Here is a 24647-nt window from a genome sequence, read left to right as displayed (position 1 = left end):
TCCTGTATCAGCAGCAGCAACCTTCAGGTCTTGCCACAGGTGCTCTGTGGGTTTTGGGGTGTGAAGACAACAGACTCTCTTAGGAGTGGTGTGCATCCAGCTGAAATGGGTGCACAGTGTTTTCCTGCCTAATTCTGACAGAACTAAAGACTTTCAGAAGTTTCTGCACTTTCTGCACTTTCAGAAGTTATTTTCTGGATACTCCTCTCTGCAGACTTTGCTGCTGTTACCTAGAAGAAGGGGATTGACAGTTTAATCTTCGTTTTGATATTATTAAAAGAAGGAATTCTCAAACATTTTTCTGTTGCCTTTTCTTGAGGAACTGCATGTGTTTAGTATTAATTCTGACTTTGGGAATGCCCAGCATTATCAGAGCATCACTCTCCCTGTGTCCTGTAAAGCTGTGGCACACACCCTTGTGTCAGTGCTGCTGGCCACATCTCTGACTGTGTGTCTCCAAAAAGCAGTTGGTTTGTTGGACAGGTGGAGTTAGAGGTGACAGTCAGTTCTGCTGTATTCCTGCCTGCCTGTTGCATGGCAGCCTTCCCACCACATGCAGAACTGGGAGCAGGACTGCAGATAACACTGGAAACATCTGTGGTGGTGCTGAAGGAAGGTAAAAGGGCTACAAAGCCTGACTGACTGAAACCAGTGACTGGTGGGATGTGTCTGGGATATCATGCTTGAGGAGAGGCAAGAGGTAGAGCTGGGGGTGGGGGAAGGTTGGTTCATAGATTTTTTTTTTTTTTTCAGCCAGAACAGTCCAATTCATCTAGATTAAAACATTCTGTGGGAACATCATGATTTCAGTGGTGCTTTTGTTAGAAAATGTCCAGGTGGCCAACCTGCTTCATTTCCTGCCATCTCATCAGTCAAGGGCTTCTGGGGTGTGTTTGCTGAGCCTGAGCTCAGAGGAACTGAAATGTGAGACCTGCTAGGGCTAAACAATGTGATTTCTACTTCTGTGTAGCCTTTAAAATCCTTCCCCTACTTGGATATCTCCTGTGTTTTGTTGTTTTTTTTTCTTTTAACTTTTAAAATTTTGACCGAAATGAAGGTCAGGACTAATAATGTTTTATGGAATGCTGCATCTCTGGTTTCCTGGCTGAGGAAACATGAGTGCAAGGGGCTTCCACTGCAGTGAACTTTTGTAAGGAAGATATCATCTACCTTTGATGAAATCCAGGATGAAATAGCTTTCTAATAATGTTTCAAACTAGAGAAAGAACACAGAAAAGAAACAGAAGGTGCAGGGAAAATTCATCAAAGCAGTGTGGGGGGCAGAACACGGTGCAAGCATGAAGAAGAGACCACCAAAACCAGCACAGACCTCTTGCAAGGCCATCTGGGGACACAAAACCTGTCTGAGTTTGTGGGGTTTGTTATGATCATGGGAACTGGTCCCAAGCATGGATAAATCAGGCCAGCCCTGGCTGCTGGCAGGAATCTCTCTAGTGATGTTCTCTGGTTGGATTTGAGCTTTGCCTGTGTTATCCAGGGTGGGCTATTTCTGCTTAAACCAAGGCTTGTAAAGTCCAAGGAAAACTTTGGGGTTTTCTTCTGAATCAGAAGTATTTGGTAAATTTGTGACAGGCCTTGAAACTTGGGATTTTGGGTAGTTGTTCTCTTTTGCTTTCCCTTAAAAACACCAAAAGAGAGGATCCCACGTGTCTTTACATTTAGATAGGAGTGTCTGGCAGTTGCTTTTTTGAAGGAAATGTCTTCCTTTTTGGTTTTTTGGGAGGTTTTTTTCCTTTGCAAATGCTTGTTTTTCTGTAGCACTCCAGATGTCTCATTTGGGGCATTGTGGGCTGTGCAGCTGCCAGTTCATTTCTTCTGTGGTTGCTGAGGATCTGGAGTGGGGTTATGACACTTTCCTCACCGGCTGTAGCTCTCACAGCATCTCCAGGACAAATCTCAAAATTGTTGCTGGGCCATATGAAGACCAGGTTTTGCTGTAGGAGTCCACTGGTGGAATTTTACTGCTGCTCTCTGCTCCGTGTGCTGGCTCTTCCAGGTGTTTGTAAATAAACAAAGGTGTTTGGTTTAGGTGTTTGGATGCTCAGAGGGTCTCTAAAGATCAAAGGGCTGGTAATCACTCTCCTCTGACTGCCAGGATATCTGAAATACTTTGTACATCTCCTATGTGATCATTGTCCAAATTGAAACTTTACAGTGGAAAGGGAGTAGGGAAGACTGGGGTGGGATTGTGCATTGGAGAAGATGCTCTGAGTTTCCTTTTAGACCTTTCAGGCATAAAGGGACACACAGCATCCTGCTTTTGAAACTGTTGAGCCAGGTCACAGGTCACAGAATTAGGCTGGTGGAGAGATTTTGGGTCAAAGGAAGGGGATAAAGGGAAGATGTGTGTACTGATGGTATCAGGAGCAGTGTCTGTTCCTGCTGCCTTGTTCTCAGGCCAGCACTGTCCTGCTCTTCTGTCTGCCCATGTCTCTCCTGCTTTTAAAGAAAAATCCAAAAACCAAACCAGAAACCAGTACATCCATTGTTCCTTAACTGTGTGATGGCACAGAGAGATAGTGATGAAAAGTGTGTCTTGGAAATAAGGAACTGAGGCTTGCCTTGGGGTGGAGGTAGGCATTAGTCATAGCACTGCTTGTGCTCTGCTGAATAAAGGTCATGGAAAGGTTTGTAGGGAACTCTTATGGTTTTCTTGTCTTCATGAGCAAAATTCCAGCCAGCAGTGCTGCAACCCGAGGTGCATCTTCAGGATGTCTTTGTGGGAACATCCCATCCCCTCTGCACTGTGCCAAGCTTCCTAGGGCCTTAGACCTCCCAACAAACTCAGGGATTTCCTTAAATCCCTGTAAATCAGAGCTCTATTAAGAAGCAGAAGGGGAATAAACCACCAAGAGGCTTTCCTCCTTGTTTCCAAAGTCTGTGTGTGCCATAAATTGGATAGGCCCCCCTGAGACCTGGGGAAACCAAACTCTTAAAATGCATAGTAAAGGGTTAGTAATTGTTTCAAACTGCCAACTAAAAACGCTTTTTATTAGGAGGCTTGAGCTCTCTTTCATATGTGAAGCTGCCTGTTCATTTTGGCAGTGAAGGCTGCTTTTATGCCTCCCTGGGGATGGTGGTAAAACTTTCAGCAGCTTAGGCACTGACACCAGCCCTTTGTGGAACTGGAGGCGAGAAACCAGAAGTTGTTCTGCAGATTTCCCAGTCCCCTGCAGCTTGCTTTCAGATTTTGCTGATTAATCCACTTTTGCTCAGGACGAGGAGAGGTGAAGATGGTGCTGTGCAGGGATGGGACAGCCCTGGCAAGGGCAGTTGCTGTCTGGGGGTTGGTAGGCTCCTCGGTGATTCTTTCTGACATTCAGCTGCTGGGTGCAATAGCGAGGAATCAGCACTTTTCACACAGAGGCACTGAAAGATGGACAAGAGCTGGGTTTATTCTCATTGCCAGTGTGAGCAGGAGAGCAGAAGTCTCTGCTAATCCTGTCCCAGAGTGGCAGCAGAAATGCCAACACCTGCTGAGGCTGCTCAGGGGGAGCAGGGGACGCTCAGGCAGAGGGACACGTGGAGCTGGCCGTGGGGCTGCAGGAGCAGAGAGCAGAGAGCTGCTCCTGCAGGTGTGCACTGCACCCTCCCCTGGCAGGGATTGCTCTTGGATGTTTGTCCTTCAGTGGCAGCCTCAATGCAGCAGATGCTGGAGTTTGTCTGTCTGTCTCTCTGGAGTTCTTGAGGCTCCCTCTGTCAGCACACAGCACCAGCACATGCCTGCAGGATCAGGTACTTTGGAAGTCTTTGGATGCCCTCCCCAGTGGCTCCTGGTTGGAACCCTGCTTGCTGAGAATTTTAGGCTTTCTGTGCTCACAAGCACTGACTCCCAAGAGAACACTGCATTTGACCTGAGTTTGTGAAGAAGACTTCCAAAATTGAATGATAAAACTGAGATTTTGTGTAGTTTAAATAGAAGTGTATAGTATCACATGGTAGAAAGCTTAGAATTCAACATATATAGAATGTGACATATATAAAACAAAATAAAAATTTAAAAACAAAAGCTAGTCCTTCTTCTTCATAAGTTTAAGTAGTATTGTATAATTATATTTAAAAATCCACATTATGAACCAAAAGTAGTTGTTAAGTACCAAAAGTAGTTAGTTATTAAGTACCAAAAGTAGTTAGTTATTAAGAGGAAAAATAATTTAAATATCATTTCTTAATTAGACAGTTTATCCTTAAGAAGCCTTATAAAGAAGAAAATACAACTCCATTTCTAGTATATTAAAGTACTATAAAACTCACAATAAGGCTATAATATAAATAAAAAGTAATAAACACCTAAATCCGAATATAAAATACCATCTCACACATTTAACCCCAACCTTAACAAATAAAAAAAAAACAAATTAAAAAAAAAAATTCACAGCTCCTGACAGGTTTGTCCCCTTCTTCCACCAGGCAGCGCTGGCAGAACCAGAGGACACAGTCTCAAGCTACATCAGGGAAGGGAGGAAGGGATAGGTTGGATATTAGGAAAAAATTTTTCACCTAAAGAATAATAAAGTACTGGAATGCTCTTCCCAGTGGCAGAATCACCATCTTTGGATGTGTTTAAAAAAGGCTGGACATGGCCCTTGGTGCTACAGTCCAGCTGAGGTGTCGGGGCACAGGTTGGACTCGATGATCTCTTCCAACCCCACGATTCTGTGATTCCTTGCAGATCACCGGCGTTATCCTGCTGGCAGTGGGCGTCTGGGGCAAGCTGACCCTTGGCACCTACATCTCCCTCATTGCTGAGAACTCCACCAATGCCCCCTACGTGCTCATCGGGACGGGCACCACCATCATCGTCTTCGGCCTCTTCGGCTGCTTCGCCACCTGCCGCGGCAGCCCATGGATGCTGAAGCTGGTGAGCCAAGCCCAGTGCCTGAAGAGGGGAGGAGGGTTTGGGGGCAGTTGGGATTCCCCCCACTGTCCCTGCAGTGGGTGATAATTAGCACTGACTCCACGATTCACAGAAGCCTGATCAATCTCTTTATTTTACAAATATCACTGTTAAGAAACCCGTTCCTTTTATAAGCAGTTATGATACAGGTTGACCTAATTGGTCCTTTAATTAAAACACCATCACCATTGGCTAATTAAAAACCTACCCTTTGGTAAACAAATCTCCTAACACATTCCACATGTTCACAGCAGCAGGTGAAGATAGGAGTAGTTTCTCGTTCTTTTCTCTGCTCTTCTCACAGCCTTTCTTTCCCAGGATGATGCCTGGCAAAGCTGTCTGTGGCTCTCTGTGACCAGAGCTGCTGCCACACCCTGACAGATGTTGGTGAAACTTTTTAGGCACATAAGCTAGATTTTATTAATTGTTATTTTCAACATGTGTGCCTTCTGGACAAAGGGGGAGAAGAAAACCCTTCACCAAAACCAGTTTTTCATTGACTGTGACTGAATTTTGCTGCACGTGGCACATAGGCCCAAGTGTCTGGAGCAGGGTGGTGCTGCTGAGTTGCTCTATGAGTCATTCTACAATCCTTCTGGTTTTCTGTGAGCCAGATAGATAAATATATTTACAATCTTAAAGATGCCCAAAGCATCGTGAATGTGAACTTCTTTCAAACTCTATTTTAAGCGGTCAGTTTAATACACTGATGTGAAATTATGGAACTGATAGTTGGGACCTCATGAAAGCAGGCCAGCCCTTCTTTTTCTCTTAACATTCACTAGGATAGAACAATTCAACCCAAAAAGCAGAGCATTTGTAGGATGTTTGGCCTCACCTCAAAAGCAGCAGGGGCTCGAGGTGCACTGAGCAGAGGGGAAGTTGTTGTCCCTCAGTTAATTTTAACCTCTCTCTGCATGTCTTTCTCTGTTCTGAGTTTTCCAGCCTACCTTAAAATTCAAAATAACTACAGGTTAAACAAATTTACACGATAAACTGTGTTTGTAGGCATATTTAGGAGCAAAATGCTGCATGTGTGATGGTTTGAAGGGTGGAAATAGCACTTGTGAAGCACTGAACTAGTGAGAAAGGGCTTGACAGTCCTGCTACAGTATTTTGGGACTGGTTTTCTAAGGAGATGGGATGATTTTTGTCCAATTTTAACTGCATTTTAAAAAGAAAGGACATGTTAAAGGGAGTTAATTTCCTCAAATGATGGCAGAGAGGGGAAGGGGAGAGGTAGCAGCTGCAATTCCATCAGCTGGTGGCCAGCTGGCAGGAACCTCAGTGCTGCTCTTGCTGGTGATGGGCTGTCAGGGCATGTGCAGAGGCTTGCTGGAGTCACTGCAGTCCAGATGGGAGAGGGATAAAGGTGAATGATGGTATAAATCCATAGGAAATCAGGCTCTGCTAGCTGCTCCATAACTTTCTTAAAGCCATGCCATTAATACTAGCATGTGCTGTTCCAAGCATGTGGGTTTATTTTCATTGTACGTATAGAAATATTTCTAAACTTCTTTTCTCTCCTGAACAGACAGTGTTTTGACAGCTGCATTAATTTGACACATTTTTTTTCTAGCTCTGCTTTCACCATTGTGCTCCTTTCCCCAATAACCTTTCATGAAAGCTGTTTCCCTTTCTCCACTAAATCCTGCTAGGACTGAATTTAATTTAAAATATTTCCTTTCTTAATTACCTGTTAGTTAGCAGGTGGAGTAAAAAGGTAATTTTCCCCCCAGAAAATTAAGCCCAAACTTCAAATTTTACTATCCCACTTTGCAATTTTTCTTTACCTTCTTTATTTCAGCTTAAATATATTTTTAGTACTTGGTGAGTGCCTACACTGAAAGCACTGTTTTCAAGGTTTATTTAGCTCCTGATCCAAATGCTGCACCTAAAGCCAAATATGGACCTTGGCTCAGCAAAGTATTTGGAGCATATGGCTGGTGTTCCTGTGAGAATATTTCCAGTGAAGGCAATGTTTCAGTTCACTCATTGGAGAAACTTCAGGAACCAGGCAGCAAATCCCAGCCTGGCAGTGAGATAGATAAACACAAACCAAAACACCTGGGGAAGCCTATTGAGCTTAGCAGAGCACCCTGCAAACAGGAAGGGTCTGCTTGTGTTCCTTATTGCAAGATCAAAACCTTGAGGGACTCGGATTCACCTCTGGCACGTGAGTGTGTTTTAATTTCTGTAAGAGTGCTGAGAAACGTGGGAACAGAAATGTCAGAAAAGCCAGTGATTGAGCAATATATATCATTGTGAGTTGTACAAACACATGTGTTACATTCAGGTCATAACCTGTGTATCTCCTCCAAAAGACCTCTGGTTTCTAACATCTTTGAAGGGTGCCTAGAGGGGAAAGTTGCATTTCATGTGATAATATCTGTGCTGAGACAAAAGCCTGTCGTGCCCTGACTTCTCTTGCCTCCTGCCTTTTCAGTATGCCATGTTCCTGTCCCTGGTGTTCCTGGCTGAGCTAGTGGCTGGCATTTCAGGGTTTGTCTTTCGCCACGAGGTAGGTGGAAATGTGCTGAGCTGGAAGGTGGAAGTGTTTGCAGCTGGCAGTGCCTCCCTGGAGCATGGAGAACGTGCAGGGCACTGAGCTTGGCTCCAGCACATCTCCAGGGATGGGGCTGCTGTGCAACCATGACCTGTACAGCTCCTAAAACCAGTGCCATTCCCAGTGAAGGGATTTAGCCAAAGCTCTAGCCCTCAGCTGCCTGGTGATTTACTCTGGAGCTATCAGGTTTTGTGTGCCCACCATGGAAGATCTTCTTTACTCTTTTACATATGCTGAGGGCTGCAAAATAGGTTAAATGCTTTTCTTGAACATAGCTTTTTCAGCCAGGCAAATGCTGGTTTATGTAAGGCAGAGACAACTTCTGCTTCACACCAGACTTGCTGTTTTGTAAATCTTTTTTCTCTTGGGGGGGTGGGGAGGGAGTGGGATGGGATTTCATTTCTATCTTGAGAATAAGGAGAGATTACAAGTAGAGTGAGGGAGGAAACTGGGACAGGAAGAAGCTTTAAAAAAGCGTGATGGTCTAGATTTGTAGTAACACTCCTGCTTTATCCACTGTAATCAGGTCTATCTCTGGCTGTAAGTCCATGGACCTACATGCCACTGGTCTGAACCAGAGCAGCCCCAGGGACCCTCCTTGTCTCTTCTCTTTGTATGAGCTGGTTTTCCAGTCTCTTCTTTTGACATTTCCCTTGCTGTAGAGTTTTCTGCTGCTCACCCCTGCAAGCAGTGCATTGTTTTTGACATGGTCCTGAGGTGCCTGCCCACCTGCTGAGGATTCCCATTTCATCCCACCTAACCTGCCACAGCCCCAGGGTCAGACTGCTCCCTTTTGGGAGAGGCAGTCTCCTGTGAAGGCCACAGCCACGTGGGTTGCTCACATCATCTGCTTCCCAGCCCCTTTCCCACCCAAAGTGCCATTCCTGATGATGTGCCTGACACTTTCCAGCTGAGGGACCTCTTGTTCCTTACCCAAATCCCTTTGGTGCTGGGGGTGCCTGGTCAGGAGATTTGCCTTACCTTGGTGCCATTGGCTTGTGTCCCCAGGGTGTTTGTACACCTGGCATCCACAAGCAGGGAGAAGCATGCAGTCTCCTCCAGACTTAGTGCTACAACAAGGTGTTTGGGAGGAAAAGCATAAAATGACACCTTTTTGATAGGTTAAGTCATTTTACAGTATTTTTTTAAAACATATCAGTTTGCTGGGGTAGTCTTACTTCTGTGACTGATATCCCACTGGAAAAATGGCATTAATTATTCCTGACAGTCAAGAAGGAGCCCTTCCAGTTCTAAAAACACCCTTATAAACAACTGGGAAGGGCTACTTTGGGCGTCTTGTTAGGAAATTTGGCAATGCATTTGCTTCCTGCAAAAACTGCTTCAGATGCTGTGATTCTTGTTGCTCATGTGGGCTGGTTTTTATTCCTCCCCCTCCCAGATCAAGGATACTTTCCTTAGGACATACACTGAAGCAATCCAGAATTACAACAAGAACGATGAGCGGAGCCATGCAGTGGATAACGTACAGGAAAGTGTAAGTCTCAAACTGGGGACCAACATTAGACAATAGAGAAAGCATGGATATAATCCCAAAATGTGAAGTTTTGATGGCTCAATCTGCAAGTTGTAATTTGCAAGCAAAATTAGAGGCTGGCAAAACTGATCTAAAGGAAATGCTTGCCCAGGATGCCTAAATTTTAGTGAAAAGCTGTCTGATAAAGGCAAGGCCTGTCCCACTGGCTTGTTGTTAGTCCCAGATCTTGAATTAGGTTTATGGGGCAGGTCTATTCCTAAAGAACACCCCTTGTTCCGAAGGGAATTTGCCAATAAGATCATAAAATGTTTTAAATTTGAGCTGGATGAGACAGGGTTTTATGGTCTTGTGTCCTGCATCACTTCACAAGTACACTGAGAGGCTGGCAAAGGAGACCTGGTGAGTTAAGGAGAAAAACTGGGTATCTTTTCCCCAGAGGAAAATGGAGAGGAAAACTGCTGAGGTTGGCAGTGAAAGCTGTGCTGGGGGATGGAGAGGAGCTTGGGGGAGAAGAGCCTCTGTGACCCTCAGGGGTGGTAGCAGGGCAGTGGGGTTGCCTTGCCTTCCTGCAGGGCACAGGGCAGGAGCAAATGCCACAGCACAGCCAAACCAGCTGGGAATGCCACCCACAAGAGACCAAGTCCACCAACTACAACACAGAGTGATAAAATTCACTTTTAAGTTCCCACTGGAAGCTCTGCCCTAGCAAGAAGCTGTTCCTTGAGTTTGCAATACATTCCACGAGCCAATTTCCTTTCTGTACAATTGTGGCTCAATGAATGGCTCAAATGTCAGTGTATTGTATCAATGACTTCCAGACCTTTAGAAAGCACAGCTCTTGTGTTGGACCCTTCAGCCTGGTTGAAAATGTACTCTAACCTGGCTTCTCCTGGTTAGCACATTACTGCAGTGCTCCAAACTGAGTATATTCTGCTGTCAAATTGTCTGTTTGCATATTGTTAACCTGTATTTCAGATTTTTGATTCCTTGGAGTTGGCCAAACAAAATAGTTCTGAGTAGATTTTCAGTGTTTCTGCTGTAGCAGAATGTTAATTTCATTCATAGTTCTCTCTTTACAGGAGCTGCATTCATAAGCCCTTTCCATGCAGAAAATTCAGCACATGCTCCATACTTTTGAGTCTCTGACTTCTAGCTTATGATCTAAATCAGAACATCCTTCCCAATTTAGGGTTTTCTAGCTGACTTCCTAGATACACCCTGTGAACATATGGTCTCTTTCTATTCACAGCTCAGTGAATTGTCCTAGAAATTATTTTGGTGAGTTAGAGAGGCTTCACCTTATTGATTTGTACTAGTTTGAACCTGTATGTGATACATGTAATTCTGTGTAATGCTTTGAGGTCTTGAATTTACAGGGTCATCTTTAATCAAATAAAAAAATTAAACAAACAAACAAAAAATACCCCAAAAGACTGACAGCTAAAAAAGATGGGTTTATGGCTGAACCTTTGTGAAATGTTGCAAATAATAGTTATGCTCATAGTAGAATAGCTCTTTTTAGTAGGTCATCTGCTCCCATGTCCTGTAAGTTACATCCCTTGTGTAATTAATGGGGCAGCAGTGGTATCTGCTTTTCAAAACTTGAGGTGCCCTGTCATTATTTTGATTATGAGCTTATGAAGTGGGCCGAGATGATTCTGTTCTAGTTTTAATTCTGGTTTGTTTGTCTGTGTGTTTTAAACCTGCCTCTTACCCCTCCCAGCTGAGCTGCTGTGGCATTCAGAGCTACACCAACTGGAGCACCAGCCCTTACTTCTTCAAGCACGGCATCCCTACGAGCTGTTGCATGAACTCCAGTGACTGTAACACTCAGGATCTGCGCAACATGACCGTGGCTGCCACTAAAGTAAACCAGAAGGTACCAGTGCTCTTGTGCCAGAGGCCCTTGTGACACCACCCAGCACCCCAGTGGAGTGTGTGCCTGCTTGCACTTGCATTTCATTTCAAATGGTTGGTTGATAATGTGCCAGTAAGGCTGGAGTGATGGTAAGGACGGGCTTGGTCCTGCACTTGCTTCGTTTTCTTTGAGCTGCCTTTCTGAACTCCAATCCCAGATGCAGCAGTTCTGAGGAAACACAGGTGTGGGGTGTTTTCAGGGTCCCCTGTGGCAGGAAGGAAATGATGGATCTGACTCCATGTTCTTGGATTTATTATTTGATGATATGATATTATATTAAAGAATGCTATACTAAAACTATACTAAAGAATAGAGAAAGGATACTTACAGAAGGCTAAAAGATAATAATAATAAACTTGTGACTCTCTCCTCAGAGTCTGACACAGCTGATGGTGATTGGTCCTTAAGTAAAAACAATTCACATTAAACCAATCAAACATGCACCTGTTGGATAAACAATCTCCAAACCACATTCCAAAGCAGCAAAACACAGGAGAAGCAAATGAGATAATATTGTTTTCCTTTTCCTCTGAAGCTTCTCAGCTTCCCAGGAAAGAAATCCTGGGCAAGGAGGATTTTTCAGAAAATGTGACAGTGACACAGGTGATTGACAGTAAATGCTGTGGTTGGTGGGTGCATTATTGTGAGTTAAAATCTGTGAAGATGTAGGGCTGCGAGCACAGCCCAGCCAGAGTGACGTTTTCCCTGGGTCACCTGGAGGAGAGGGTTGGGAAGACAGAAATAGGATTGGAAAGGCAAGTAGGGAGAACAGGAAGAAAATGAATAATTAGAGAATAAAAATACAGAAAACGCTAAGAATGGAAGAATAAAGAGAAAGTAATGCAGCATCTATGCATTAGACATTGTGCTGAAGAAGTGCTACTCAAGTTATTGCTTCAAGTGCTAGGGCTTCATCAATTCTTTCTTACTTAAGATTTGCAAGAGAGGGAATAGTTTGTTGGTAAGAGGAATGATATTGTGGCTAAATCACCATTCTAAGTAGTGCAGCTTCGTCAGTCTTAAGGATTATTTTATTTTCTGTTTTTATTTTCAGAGATCTATTTAAAAAATAAATAGAAGTCCTGTGGACAACAGGGGAAATATGGAAATGCCTCTGTCTCTTCTGTTTCTGTCTTTTTCACCTCAGTCACCTGTGACTCAGAAGGTTGGACTGGTGGCTGAGCACAGCCTGAAACCCTGAAACATCTTTGAAAACCAGTCAAGTAGACAACATTTTCTGGCATGCATTGTAAAAGGGATGCTAGAGGATTATTTTCCACTAAGCCTTTCTTTTTTTTTTTTTTTTTTGCAATGGCTTAATGAGAGCCACTTGATGTTTTTGTGGAAGGGGAAGGAAGGTGAGCAGCAGGGTGGATGTAGGGCATGTGCAGCACAGCCAGCACCCACAGCAGGCATGGGCAGCCCACCCTGAGCCTCTGCTTCTGCTCCCCTTCCCAGCTGGAGAGCTTTCTGCTGGGGCTGGTGTTCCACCAGCTTTGCAGTTCAGCACAGCCATGCACTTTCCTGGCTGCAAAACCATTTAGGTACCACTGGCACTCCCAGCACTGGTTTGTGTTTCCTCTGAGTGCCAGGCTTGCTCTGCCTGCTCAGGGAAATCCCTGTTCACTTTGGAGCTCCTCGTGGCACAGGATGCCTGCTGGACTGTAGGAAGTGACTGAGGGATCAGTGAGGGCTTGGCCAGGGCTGGTAACACATTTCCAGCCATTCTTGCTCCTTGCTCTCCTGTCAAATGTCACCCAACAGAAAAGCACTGCTGATTCTTCAGGAAATAGCTGAAGTAATTACTTGATTTAACTACCTAGAGAAAATTTGCATGTTTGGAAGTTCACGTGGCTTTGTCTCATTTTCTGACATAGCCATTGAAAATCAAAAGCTGCAGATTTCTGTTGAGCAGTTGTGAGAGCTTGGAGTTGTCCCAGACATTTGAGCAAAGTGGGATGCTTCTGAAATGTGCATGGGAATAAAAAGCAAGAAGATGTTGTTTGGCCCTATCCTCTCATTTCAGACAGGTACCAACACCATTGCCTCTGACCCAAGCCCCTTGCTCATCTTGGAAACAAGCCCTTTGCTCTCTCAGTGTTAGAGAAAAAAGAAAATATTTATTCCCTGTGTTGTGGAAGACCCATCTCACCATGACTGTGGACAAGTATATTTGGACTACATCTTTTATTGGATTCTTGCAAAACTATCAGAAAAACGAGCTCTCTATGAGCTAACCAAATTACTAGCAGTTTCTGAGAACTAATAATGAATTAACCAAAGAGGATTAAGCTAATAATATAATTACAGGACTAAAAGACAGCATTCCTGGATTTTCTTTGCCAGTTCTGACCCTAACTTGCTTAGTGACCTTGGGTTAATTATTTAGGCTCTCTGTTTCTTCGTCTCAGACAGCACTAATACCTAACTTTAAGGGCTGTCATTAGGATTAGCTAATTAATGTTTATCTAGTGCTTTTAATCACAGTTCTTTACCAAGAAACCTCAAGAACTATTTCTCTCTAAAATCTTAAGGAAGGAACAGATGCATGGAGTCAAGGAAGATCAGATCCTTTGTAAACTGTCCCTTCTGTGCTCTGGATCTCTGCTCAGCACCCAGAGGTGCTCACACTGTGCTCACACACCTCTGCCCTGTCATGCACCAGTGGGTGCTGCCCATGCACAGCAAGGACTGAGCAACTGAGCCACATGTAAGCAATGTTCTTCAGAAAACAGATTATTGTGGCTTGGGAAAACAGATTCTTCAAGTGAGCAGGGTGACCAAAACTCTGCCATTGCATGTTTTGTTGGCAAGATCTTCTGTCTCCCTCAAATTACCACTCTGCTTTGGTATTGCATCCCTTGAAGGCTCTTCAACAGAATTGGTTTCAGAAGAGCTGGGAGAGCATTAAGCCATGTCAGAATGAAAATGCTGCTTGAGAAATCTAATCTCATTGCATAACATGTAAGACACGCAAACTATAGTTGCTTGATGGGTTAAATAAGCAAGCTTGAATCAGACTTACTGTGCACTGTGGTAAAACATAGTTGATATGTACACATAAACATTTCAGAAATTAATCAGGACCAGCTGTGCTGCTCCTCAGCTACTATTAGGTTCAGCCTTTCATTACTCTCAGGATTAAATGTTTTGTGATGTTATAAAAGAAGTTAAAGAAATGGTACAATTTATTTAATGAATGGCCTGTCTAAAATATAGAACCTTGTTTGTCCTTTTTGCTGTTATTTTTTACAAGCCCCTGGTGCTCTGAGGCCATCAAGAGTTCCTACAGTGCTTGCAGAATGAGGGGGGTGTGGGTGTAGGTGAAATGTGGAGACGCTTCTCTCTTATGGGACAGGAGTCCAAGCTGGGAAAGGCAACTCACTGTTATTTCTGAGTTCTCCAATTTCTGATCAAGTGGGTAAAGCTGTAATGTATAAAACTCCTCAGGACTGGCCTCAAGCCAGAGTGTTGGTCATTTGGGGAAGGTGCCAAATGGGGCTGAGCAGTGGCTTTGGATTGTGGGGACAGATAATGGGGGTTAATAATGCAAGAAAAAAGAGATGTGTACTGGTTTGGGTGCCATCTTTCTTTTTTTCTTCATGTATCAAGTCACATGTTTAGATTAATTTAGGCACCACAAACTAGGAGATAACTTCAAATGCTGTTTTGAGGGGTCAAATAGGTGAGGGGAGAAACTTGGCAAATATTATTACACTGAGGGGGAACATCTCAAAAAAGTCCATCCAAGAGAAGGGCAGATGTTGCACATCTGGCCCCAGACTGAGCTGGGAATTGAGTCCTGAGAAGGAAAGTCAGCAGAGAGAAAATTCAGTCTGGGGAGCAGGACAGGGAATTTTATGTCCAAGGGCAAATGAGCCAAGAAAATTCATACAAAACCCTTGATAACTTTGTTACATGGTTTAAAGTTACATGCTGTTCAGTGCCTTGCCTGGTGTCCTTTGATGGGTAAAGGCAAGCAGAATGCCTCAAGGGACATTTTATTAAATATCCAGAGTATTAGGAAATCAACTTCATTTATTCATTTTTGACATCTGTATTCTATTATAACATTGGTGTGTTGTTACTGGTTTGGTTTCAGGTCAAAGTTATATTGTTTTTTAACTGACTTTCTTTAAAAAGACCCATAAAAATGAGTGCAACATCACATTTAGATTTTAAAAGTATTGAAATGCATTCGTTTCTAAAAGTAATTGGTTTTGCCACAACTCCACATCATTCACTCAGAATTGCTATTTTAAAAAAAGGTGACGCTGCTGGAAATTACAGCAGAAATATTGTCTGGCCAGAGTTCACTCTAAATGAGGAATTTGTATGTATGCATTCATGGCAGGGAAGGTCAGTACAAAGAATGATGGTGTTTGTTTTCCAGGGCTGTTATGACTTGGTGACCAGTTTTATGGAGACAAATATGGGAATCATAGCTGGAGTGGCTTTTGGGATTGCATTCTCACAGGTATGTGCAGCAACACCCCTTCCCCCCTTTTCTTTTCCCCTCTTTTTCTTTACCTGGACTTCAAGGAAGGAACGATTATGGAAAGGGACTGAACTCAGCATGCTCATTAGTCCTGAGGTCATCTGTTCATTGATTTTCTTTTTTTCAACTTAAATGAAGTTTCTCCTTGGGAATATCAGTTACGGTTGAGCTAATGACTAGCTCAAGGAAAACAACTTGTCCCTGCTCTGGGTCAAATAGAGGTTAACCCAATAAAACATTGGCTTAAATGGAGCATAAACGCTAAGAAGACAAATAGCTTATCCATTGTTTGGGTAGGCTTCTATCTTCTAAGTACTCTTATTTGCTCTTAAAGGACTCAAGAATTCAAAGGAGTGCACCCTCAGGCCTCCCCAGCCTGGACCTGGAGCCTGGAGAGGACACTTTGTGACCAATTTGATTTATTTTCCCTTTAACACTGAACAGTGAGAAATGTTAAGTCTACCAAAATCAGATTGTTAAACCAACTCCTTGTCTGCACCAAAAGGAGTGTGGCACGAGAGCGACAAGAGAGAGCTAAGCAGGGGTTTTCTGCTCCGTGATATCCAAGCTGCATTTATGTAGACAGGAGCTGGGGAAAGTGTAGCTCTGGTCAGATTGTTCTGATCAAGAAGGGGCAGGAAAACACCTGCATCTTTCAACAAGATGTCCTTTATAGCAGTCACTTCGTGTGCCGCAGCAAGGATTCTGCTGGAAACGCGCAAAAATGAGAGAGAGGGAAATATGCACAATTCAAAACTGTCCCCAGGCCAAAAGAGTGTGGAAGATGGCCCCCACATCCTCTCCATCAGCATGCACACAGCCTGAGGCAGCCCTAAAATTGCCCTGAAATTTGGTGTGGGTGGAAATGTGGGGTCATCACAGCAGCAGCTGCCCAGAGCATGTGCCTGCATGTCAGGGGTCCAGAGAAGGTGAACAATCTGGATCTGTTTGTGCATGGACAAGGGGAGGTCACTTGTTTTGTTGGTTTTTTTTTAATAGGCTATTCTAATTCTTGTTGAATGGTGACAGCATTGATATTCTTCTCCAGCCTTGATTATGGCTTGATTGCTGCTATAGGACTCCAGGCTCAGGTTTCAGTTTGGGTTCTAGATAGCCAGAAGGCTGTAAAGCATCTTTTTAAATGCCTCCTGTAAAGCCATCCAAAAGAAAAATGAGACCAATAGAATTGTAAAATATGCTGCTGGGGGAAAAAGTCAGGACCAATACTGCCTGCAAGCATTTAAAGGGTGTTTCATGGCAGCCTGCAGGCAGCACGGGCTGCCAGGCATTTTGTCCCTGTGACTGAAGGAAAAACGAGGCGTGTTTTGGTGTGGTGCTGGCATCTCACACTGCTGGTGGCACCAGGAGCCCTGCTGCCAGGTGGGGATGTCACTCCCAGAGCAGGCACTGGGCTCTGGCACTGTGAGGACATACCCAGCTGCTTGGAGTGTTAGCAGGCTTCTAAAAAAGAGAAGAGAGAGGCTGCTGAGGGGAAAAGCTCAGCTCTCCCAGGCTCTGAAGAATAGGAGGCAGCCAGTTTTAATTTACTGAGTAATCTGTTTTGCTGGGCTCAATTAGGAGCAGTGTTTACAAATTGATTTCAGGTTAAGGTGGCTGGCAGAAATGCCAGGCAGGGCTCCAGCTGTAGGCAAGGTTTTGCTGTTCCTATTGAGAATAGTTTTAATCTAAATAAAAGACAAATTAAATCATGTTGCTCTTCTACAGCGAAGCATGCTCAAGGGCCTCTCCTCCACGTGATTTGTTAGGTGTTGACTAGCATGGGGAATGTGCTGATGCCCAGAAACAGGGAAAGTTGGTGTAATGGCATTGCAAATCTTACAGGCCTGGCACAGACCTCCCCATCAAAGTCAAGAGTTCTTATAAAAAACACTGTGTGGCTGACCTTGTCTGATCTGCTCCTTGGGTTTGAAATAATAACAATAAAATAAAATTTGATGGTTTTTGGACTTGGATGCCAATGTTCACTTCCAGCTGGAATAATTTCCATTTAGCAGGTGCTCCTCAGAGCAGAAAAATTATTGCTGTGTTGTGCCCAACAGAGAATAAAATTATGCAAACTGCACAGATGATGGAGAGCTGTGCCTAGATAAAACTACAGCGCAGGCATTGGCTTAGGGAATGCAAGAGACACTGTCTGGAGGGGTTTATAGATTGTGGGTAGGGGAGACTCAGTGCAATGTTCCCTTTGTGCTGAAGGACTGACAACCAGGTGCTCTCCAATTGTTGGGCATGCACAGGTCCCATCAGTCCCAGATCAATTCCCATGCAGCCATGGACTCTGTACTGTGCATCACCCACCTGCCCTCTCTACTGCCAGCATCAGTGTGGGCAGCTCTGCCTGAGGGTGGACACGGTTCTGGTGCAGAAATCATCCACCCTGCCTGCTCCAGCTCCTCCCTGAGCACAGGGAGTGGGATCCACATCAGCATCCAATATGTGACTTGAAATCTGGTCTCAGGCTGGGTTGTTTCTGAAGGCTAATGACAGCGGATTCAGTGGAGGCAGGGCCTGTGACAGAGGCACACCACAGCACAGAAGGCTGACTCAAATAAGTGACACGTGACACAGAAAATTCTCTCTCTTAGAATAGAGCCAGAGAACCTGCACATCTGGAAATTTGCATTTTGAGAAGATGACAAGGTACTGAGCTAAAAAATTAATCCTGATTCCCCTCAGCTTTGGCTTACCTGATGTGCTGATGAATTCCAAGTTAGTTCAGCGCATTTCTATTTATAGAAATTCTCCCAAAGAATGAAAAATGGTGGCAATACCAAGACCCAAAATAAAATGGAAATTCAAATTGCAATTCAGTTTCTTTCTCTTCAGTATAATAAGGTGTAATAAATATGTCATGCAGAACAGCTTCCAGTCAGTGGTAACTACAGAATAAGGCAGTGTATTAAAAAGCCAGTTATTGTGTGTACAGGGGGGATAAGACTGCTACAAAATATGCTGTGGATGGTTTTCAATGGCCAGAACTAAGATGTGCCTGAGATTGCTCCTAGAACCATGAGAAATTCACTGCATTCTGCTTGCTGGAATGACCTGTGGCCAGCAGGATGGCAGACACACCTGATGGGTGTGGGTGTGTGGGTTTCTCACTTGTCTAAACCAGAGATTTTGTCAGCATTTTCAAGTTTCCTGTGGCAAGACCACAGTATGGAAAACTCTCTGCTTTCCATATAATAGCTCAGAAGACCAAGATAATCTTAGGAAAAAAAAGGGAAGAAAAGAAAAAAGTAAGAGAGAAGACAAATGCAGAACCAAGTCTGGCAACTTAGCGCTCAAAAATCAAAAGACTAAAATCAAATAAATGAATAAGTGGATAAAAGTGGAGATGAGGCATTTGAGAGGCAATGGGAGTGCAGGGAAATAAATGCAGCTCCCAGCAGCAGTTTCTTTGTGGGAATCCTTTACCACCAATTCTTCTGGTTTTTCAAAGGAGCTGCAGGAACCTGGTGCACAATGGGATAAGGAGCTTCCTCCTGCCTGAAGAGCAGAGGAGGCAAGTGATGGAACAAATGCAGAGAGCAAGGCAGGGTGCAGAGTGCCGGTTTGTGCTGCAGTCTGGGAGCCTCTAGCCTGACTGAAAAGCAGAGGACTCTAGTTCTGCCTGTAATGAAAGAGCACCGTGGTGAAAATTCAGCAGCTCAGTACAATATTGCCTCTTTTTGGCTGCAGGAGGAGCAGTGCTCTTGTGGTTAAATGTGGAAGTCAACACATCAAAAAGCATGTGTTTTTAGGTGAATTCAAAGTATTTCTAGAATATTTATTATAGCTCTATGTCCTGGTAACACTTAGAAATGCTGAATAAAATGTGTGTGTGCAGTAGCTTGGCACACATGCCATTATTTTTGAAACGCAGAGTTAAGCATTATGTCACTATGACCACTTAAATGCCTAAAGCAGCCTAAGGTCAGAGCCAAGAATCAATAAGTGGGCCAAAGATCATGGAGATAGACTCATGAGTAACCTGCCACTTGTCTGAGGAGTGAGCTGAGAAAAACAAAACACCATGACAAGCCTGCAGATGCTGCAAAGTTTAGACACTGATTATTAGAGAAGAATCCCTAATTAGAGATATCTGGGGAAGTCTGCTCCAGTTGAAGGGGGAAAGAAAAGCCTGTGGTTTCCTGTCTGTAGAGGCTGCAGCATCTTTCCCCTTGTAAACCTGACACAAGTAGCACATTGTGGTCGAGAAGAAAGTGGCTGTAATCGGGGTGCTTGTGATGGGGGAAAACAAACAAACAACTGCAATGTACATTCCTGGCCATTGTAGGGAGGAATTGATTCGGGTCTGGGCTGGAATTTGCTCAGGGAAAATAATTTGGATTAAATACGCTGCAAAGTTCATCTTACTTAAAAATGCAGTAAGGCAGAGAGGTAACCTCTGAGTCCAGCCAAGAAAGGTGAAGAAAGACTGAAAGTCACCACAAACACAGAAAAATGACAATGAAGGAGGTGGGACAGGGGACACCCAGAGGCACTCACTCTGTTTGGTCTGTCAGAGCGTGGAGAAATACATAGCACTGTCCAAACCAGAAATCTCATTCTCCAAAATTTGTGAGCTACAGAAACAGTGCATGAGACAGCTGCAGGAGTCTCAGGTAACCTGTCCAATGTGGTTGCTTCAGCAATTGATTAAATCATCCTCCCAGTGATGAGTAGAAAAGGCAACAAAATGGCTAAAATGTCTTCTTGGCATCAACTGAGATTTTTCAGAGCTGAGGAGGGTTTTCACCATGCACATATCATTTTGGCAACTGAAAACACAGCCCCTGGACCCTGGTAGCTTTGGTTTTTGTTGGAGGTTGGTCAGGAATTGATAGCAGTGCCCCACATCTGGTTCTAACCAAGGCAGTGTCATCCTTGGTGCCAAAATCAAGGGGTGCATGTGGGGAACAGGGGGGTTCAACCTGCTTTTAAATGTGACTCTGTGCCCTTTTGGAATTCCCAGAAGAGCTCTGGTGGACACTGAAACAGGAAACTGAACAAATTTCTGGCAAAAGAAGCATGGCCTAACAAGGACTGTGGCATTTTCGAGACAGGAAACAGTTTATCTAGATTTGAGTTACCCTGGCTTGGCCTTGCTCAGGGCTGGTGCCAGCCCAAGTCAAGCAGTTGCTTGGTACAGAAGATGTGTATTTTGAGGATGATTGTGTTAAAAATGAGCACTGCCTGGTCTAGGGGAAGGGACACAAAATCCTGGGGAGTGAAATAGGAGGATCCAGTCTGGATGAGCAGCCAGCCAGTCATACCTAGGCTTGCTCTGGATATGCTCAGGAATGAATTGCTTAATGCTTAATGAATTGGCCAACCCCAATGAGAAAAGTGAGGCTGAATTATTTACAGCATATTAACACTGTTGGCACATGAAGGGAGCACTAAGAAACTGCAGCAGACAAAACATTGAAAAGACTGAGTGCTTATTGATGAGTGGAAGCCTGGGATGTGTTTTCAATAATCTGAGTAACAGCCAAGGGAATAGTGAACGACTTTTTAAAAAGTTATTTCCAGATTTACAGAGCTCATTTCTACAGTGCTGTAAAGGAAGCATAACCACTCTGGGACATCAGGAAGTTTTTCCCTGGCACGGTGATAAAGAAGTTAAAGGCACCAGCTCCCAGGGCTGATGGTGGTGGTGAGGGATCCAGGTGGAACAAGTGAAACACAGCCTGCAACAAGCTGATACCCCCAACAGTTTATTCATCCACATCTGACTTGGCCAGACATTGACAACGGGATTAAAAAATATCAAAAAGGCATGCTGTCTGTCAAATAAATGTCAAAAATCAAGAGGAAGATCTGACAAAGACAGACAACACATTTAAATGCTGTTTTTCTAATTAGAGCAGTCCTTAAAATAGGGCATAAATACGTTGTGCATAATAATTCCAGAACATGAACTACGTGTTTACCTGTGCTCTGCACTGATGTATTGAACTGAAATTCTGTTCTGTCTCTGTCCTGTCTGGAACAGTTGATCGGGATGCTGCTGGCATGCTGTCTGTCCCGGTTTATTACTGCTAACCAGTACGAGATGGTGTAACAAGGTGAGCTTTTCCCATTGTCCAGGTGGTAAAGCTATAAAAGCCTGGCTGTGCTGTTGTGGCTGCGCTGCTTCTGCTGACGACAGCGAGCAAGTTTTACGTTCTGCGTTCTCATTCATTCATTCTGAGCGTGTTCATTGAGAATTAAGCCTTCCCATGGGCTTCTTTGCTTTGGGATTTTCATCCCAATTTATGTGTGGTGGGAAAGAAATAAAAGGGGTGGGGAAATGCAGTGTTGAATTTCAGTTTGCTTGGGAAGAGAGGGCAAAACACCTGCTGCGAATACCGATATCAACCAAAGCAACCCTCCTGTCGGTTTGTTGTTTTGTTTTTTTTGGGTTGTTTTTTTTTTTTTTGTTTATCATCTCCAGTCTTTCAAGAAGTGTGAAGTCCAGAGCCTGTGTGAAGACCAGGAGCTGCAGAGCTGGAGAAAGACTGCCATGAATGTTATAGCACACACTGTCTCTCGCACGCACGCACGCACACCCCCACGAGCAAGCCCGTGCGCGCGCACACTCGCACCCCACTCCCCAAGTGTCCCACGCCTAGTGTCCCATCCTGTGAAGTTCCACGGTGCCACCCGCAGTGGCCGGGTCCCCTCGGCCTCCAGAGCCAGCCCCCGCCCCCGCGGCTCGGCCCGGGCCGGCACCGTCTGTATGTTCTTGGTCACACAGTAGTTGCATCGTAAGTTAACAAAGGTAACTCATTAACAGCATTGATCGGGCTGTGCATGTAGTGACTGGAGGGCATAATTAGCCTTTCACCATGGTTAATAAGTGTTGCACACGTTCATGTAAACCGGTGTATAAAATATATATTCTTTTTGGTTTTATCTTAATTTCTTGGTTTGTTTATTGCTTTACTAAGGTTTCCATCCTTTCCCCCTTCCCCTGCGCCTGTCCCCCTCTCCCCAAAAACAAAGGAATCAGTAACATAACATAAAGATACTTGAAAATGATGTTAAAATGTTGTGCTTGAAGGGAACTGTTATTCCTGATGTTCTTCTACATCTTTGATTCTTACTCAGTGTTGTATGCCTAGTGCGTATCCCGGTAGGCTTTGTCTAGTGCATTTTGCCTCGGAACCTGATCCTGTGTAATACTGTTATTAAGCTGTGTTGTTGCTTACTGTGAAGGCAGAAATTTTTGCTCCCTTTATTTTTATTACGTAGCTATGAACTAATTGAACTGTGCTGTACTGCGGCCTTCATACTTTTTTCCTGTTCTTTCTTTTTTTTTTTCCTTTCTTTTTTGCATTGAGGTTGCAGCCACCAAGTACTTTGTTGAATCAAATCGAAATAAACACACACACACACACACACAGACACAAAAAAAAAATCGCAAAAAAAAAATAACAGGCATATGAAATATTTTTGGGGGAAAGCAAAAGTTTAAAACCTTTTTAAAAAAAAATAGGACTTTTTTAATAATGCCTCTGTCTAGCATGCAAATGAGAATGCATTGATATTGTGAGTATTTGTGATATACGTATTAATAAATGGAACCATTACAGATTTCTAGCTGCTTCTGTCTCATTCTTTAGTTATAAGAAAACTCTTCTTGGGAGGGGGGAAGTGAACATGAAACACCCGGGCACAGCTTGGTGGGACATGTCTTTATATGTTTTTTAACAACTAATTTGCTTGTAAAAGAGAAGTGTTACTAGGAAAAGAAAAAAAAAAGGAGAAAGAGCTGGAATTGTTTCAAAACTCCTTCTACAGCTGGTTTCACCACGTGACAAATACCCTCTGCTTTGCAAGTTTTCTTCTTGTAATTTTTAAAAATCTGCAGTGTTTAGTAATCCCAACCTTAGTGCTGTGAGTGATTGTGGCATTAAGCATTTCTCTCTTGATTTTGGGCAGAAAGGAGAGAAGAGAGCTTTGGGGTTGAGGGGCAGGCTTGTGGAAAGGCAGGCACTTATCACTTGAATAAGTGAAATGTCACAGATGTGACAGAAAACCCATGGAAGTTTAAACCTGGGAATTTTGGGGCAAGCCCTTAGCTTGGCAGTGTGGACAGAGAGGGAGACCTGAGAAGTCCTGGAACCTTCTGGTTATGGGAGCTGTGCAGCTGCTGGACTCCCAGTCCTTCCTCTGTCTGTCTGTCCATCCATCAGGTGCCACTGTGACCCCTGCCCGGGGGCTGCCCTGCCTGGTGCCTCCAGCATCAGATCCTGGTGCACCTTTGGGTGGTGCTGGCGTGGGCAGTGCACTCGGGTTCACAGCCACAGGGGCAGAAACCTGCCAGCATGGCTTACAAACCCCAGCAGCACCCTCTGCAGCTTTATTCAGAGAGCCCTTCCAGAGAGGGAAGAGACAAAGATCTTTACAAACACAGGAGGAATCCGGTCCCCGAATTTAAATCTGCCCTCAATAAAACACCTGCCATGAGGGACCCAGGCATCTTTAGAGGTGGAGATGCCTGTACAGGTCCTGCATCCGTGCTGGGCAGCCAAGCAGGACGGTGCTGGGGACAAAGCCACCGGGAGGGTCACAGCACTCCCATTTGCAGTCTCTTCCGAGGGCTTCAGAGCGGCCACAGCCGCTCGCTGGTTGCTGGGGCTACGCCGAGCTGGAGCGATGCCCTTCTCCTGCAGGCACAGGATGTTCACTGAGAGATGTTTTTCCATTCCAGAAAGAACCGGCCCACCAGCTGCCCCAGTTTCCCTCCTCTATTCACTGCCGGGCAGGTCTCCCCTTGCCCCTCGGAGGGAGGGAGGTGGGTGAGGCTGCCCTGCCTCCTTCAGGAGTCACCAGTGACCTTCCGGAGCACAAAAACACCAGCCTCTCCTTGGTTTTCTTTCCTTTTTTTTTTTTTTTTTTAATTCCTTTTCATTTTCCTGAAAGAAAGAGCTGTTTGTGCCAAGAGCTGTTCCTTTTGAAGATGCTGATGTTGGGTGACAGGTCAGCAGGCCCCCAAACGTGCCTGTCCCCATTCAGGAGCGCTGAGCGCAGCTCCGCTTTAAGGCGTAAGCGCTGAATTAAATCCATTCAGCGAAGCCCTTCAGTGCGCGCTCGATTGTTTCCCCCAGCGCAGCACCACTCCTGCTTTCATGGGGTAGGTGTGTTAATTGGGCTCTTGGCAGCTTCCCTGAAGAGGATCCGGCTGCTGGAGGAACTGCCAGGGGCTTCCCTGGCGAAATCCCCCTGGCTGGGGCTGGGACCACCCAGGCTGCGCTGCCT

General features: G+C 44.5%; 1 protein-coding gene across 1 annotated transcript in view; it reads left to right on the top strand.

Moving 5' to 3' along the window:
* Nucleotides 1–22979, top strand: part of TSPAN7 (tetraspanin 7) — an 87718-nt gene extending 64739 nt beyond the window's left edge. Inside the window, exons 2-8 of the mRNA XM_084201092.1 lie at nt 4694–4882; nt 7365–7439; nt 8884–8979; nt 10703–10858; nt 15291–15374; nt 21397–21469; nt 21838–22979. Coding sequence (XP_084057218.1) covers nt 4694–4882; nt 7365–7439; nt 8884–8979; nt 10703–10858; nt 15291–15374; nt 21397–21465 — 669 coding nt within the window. The 3' untranslated portion in view covers nt 21466–21469; nt 21838–22979. The remainder of the gene's footprint in view (nt 1–4693; nt 4883–7364; nt 7440–8883; nt 8980–10702; nt 10859–15290; nt 15375–21396; nt 21470–21837) is intronic.
* Nucleotides 22980–24647: the final 1668 nt, after the last annotated feature.

Source organism: Fringilla coelebs (genome assembly GCF_963513975.1).
Source record: "Fringilla coelebs genome assembly, chromosome: 2".
Taxonomy (NCBI): Eukaryota; Metazoa; Chordata; class Aves; order Passeriformes; family Fringillidae; genus Fringilla; species Fringilla coelebs.
This window is presented reverse-complemented; position numbering and strand designations above follow the sequence as displayed.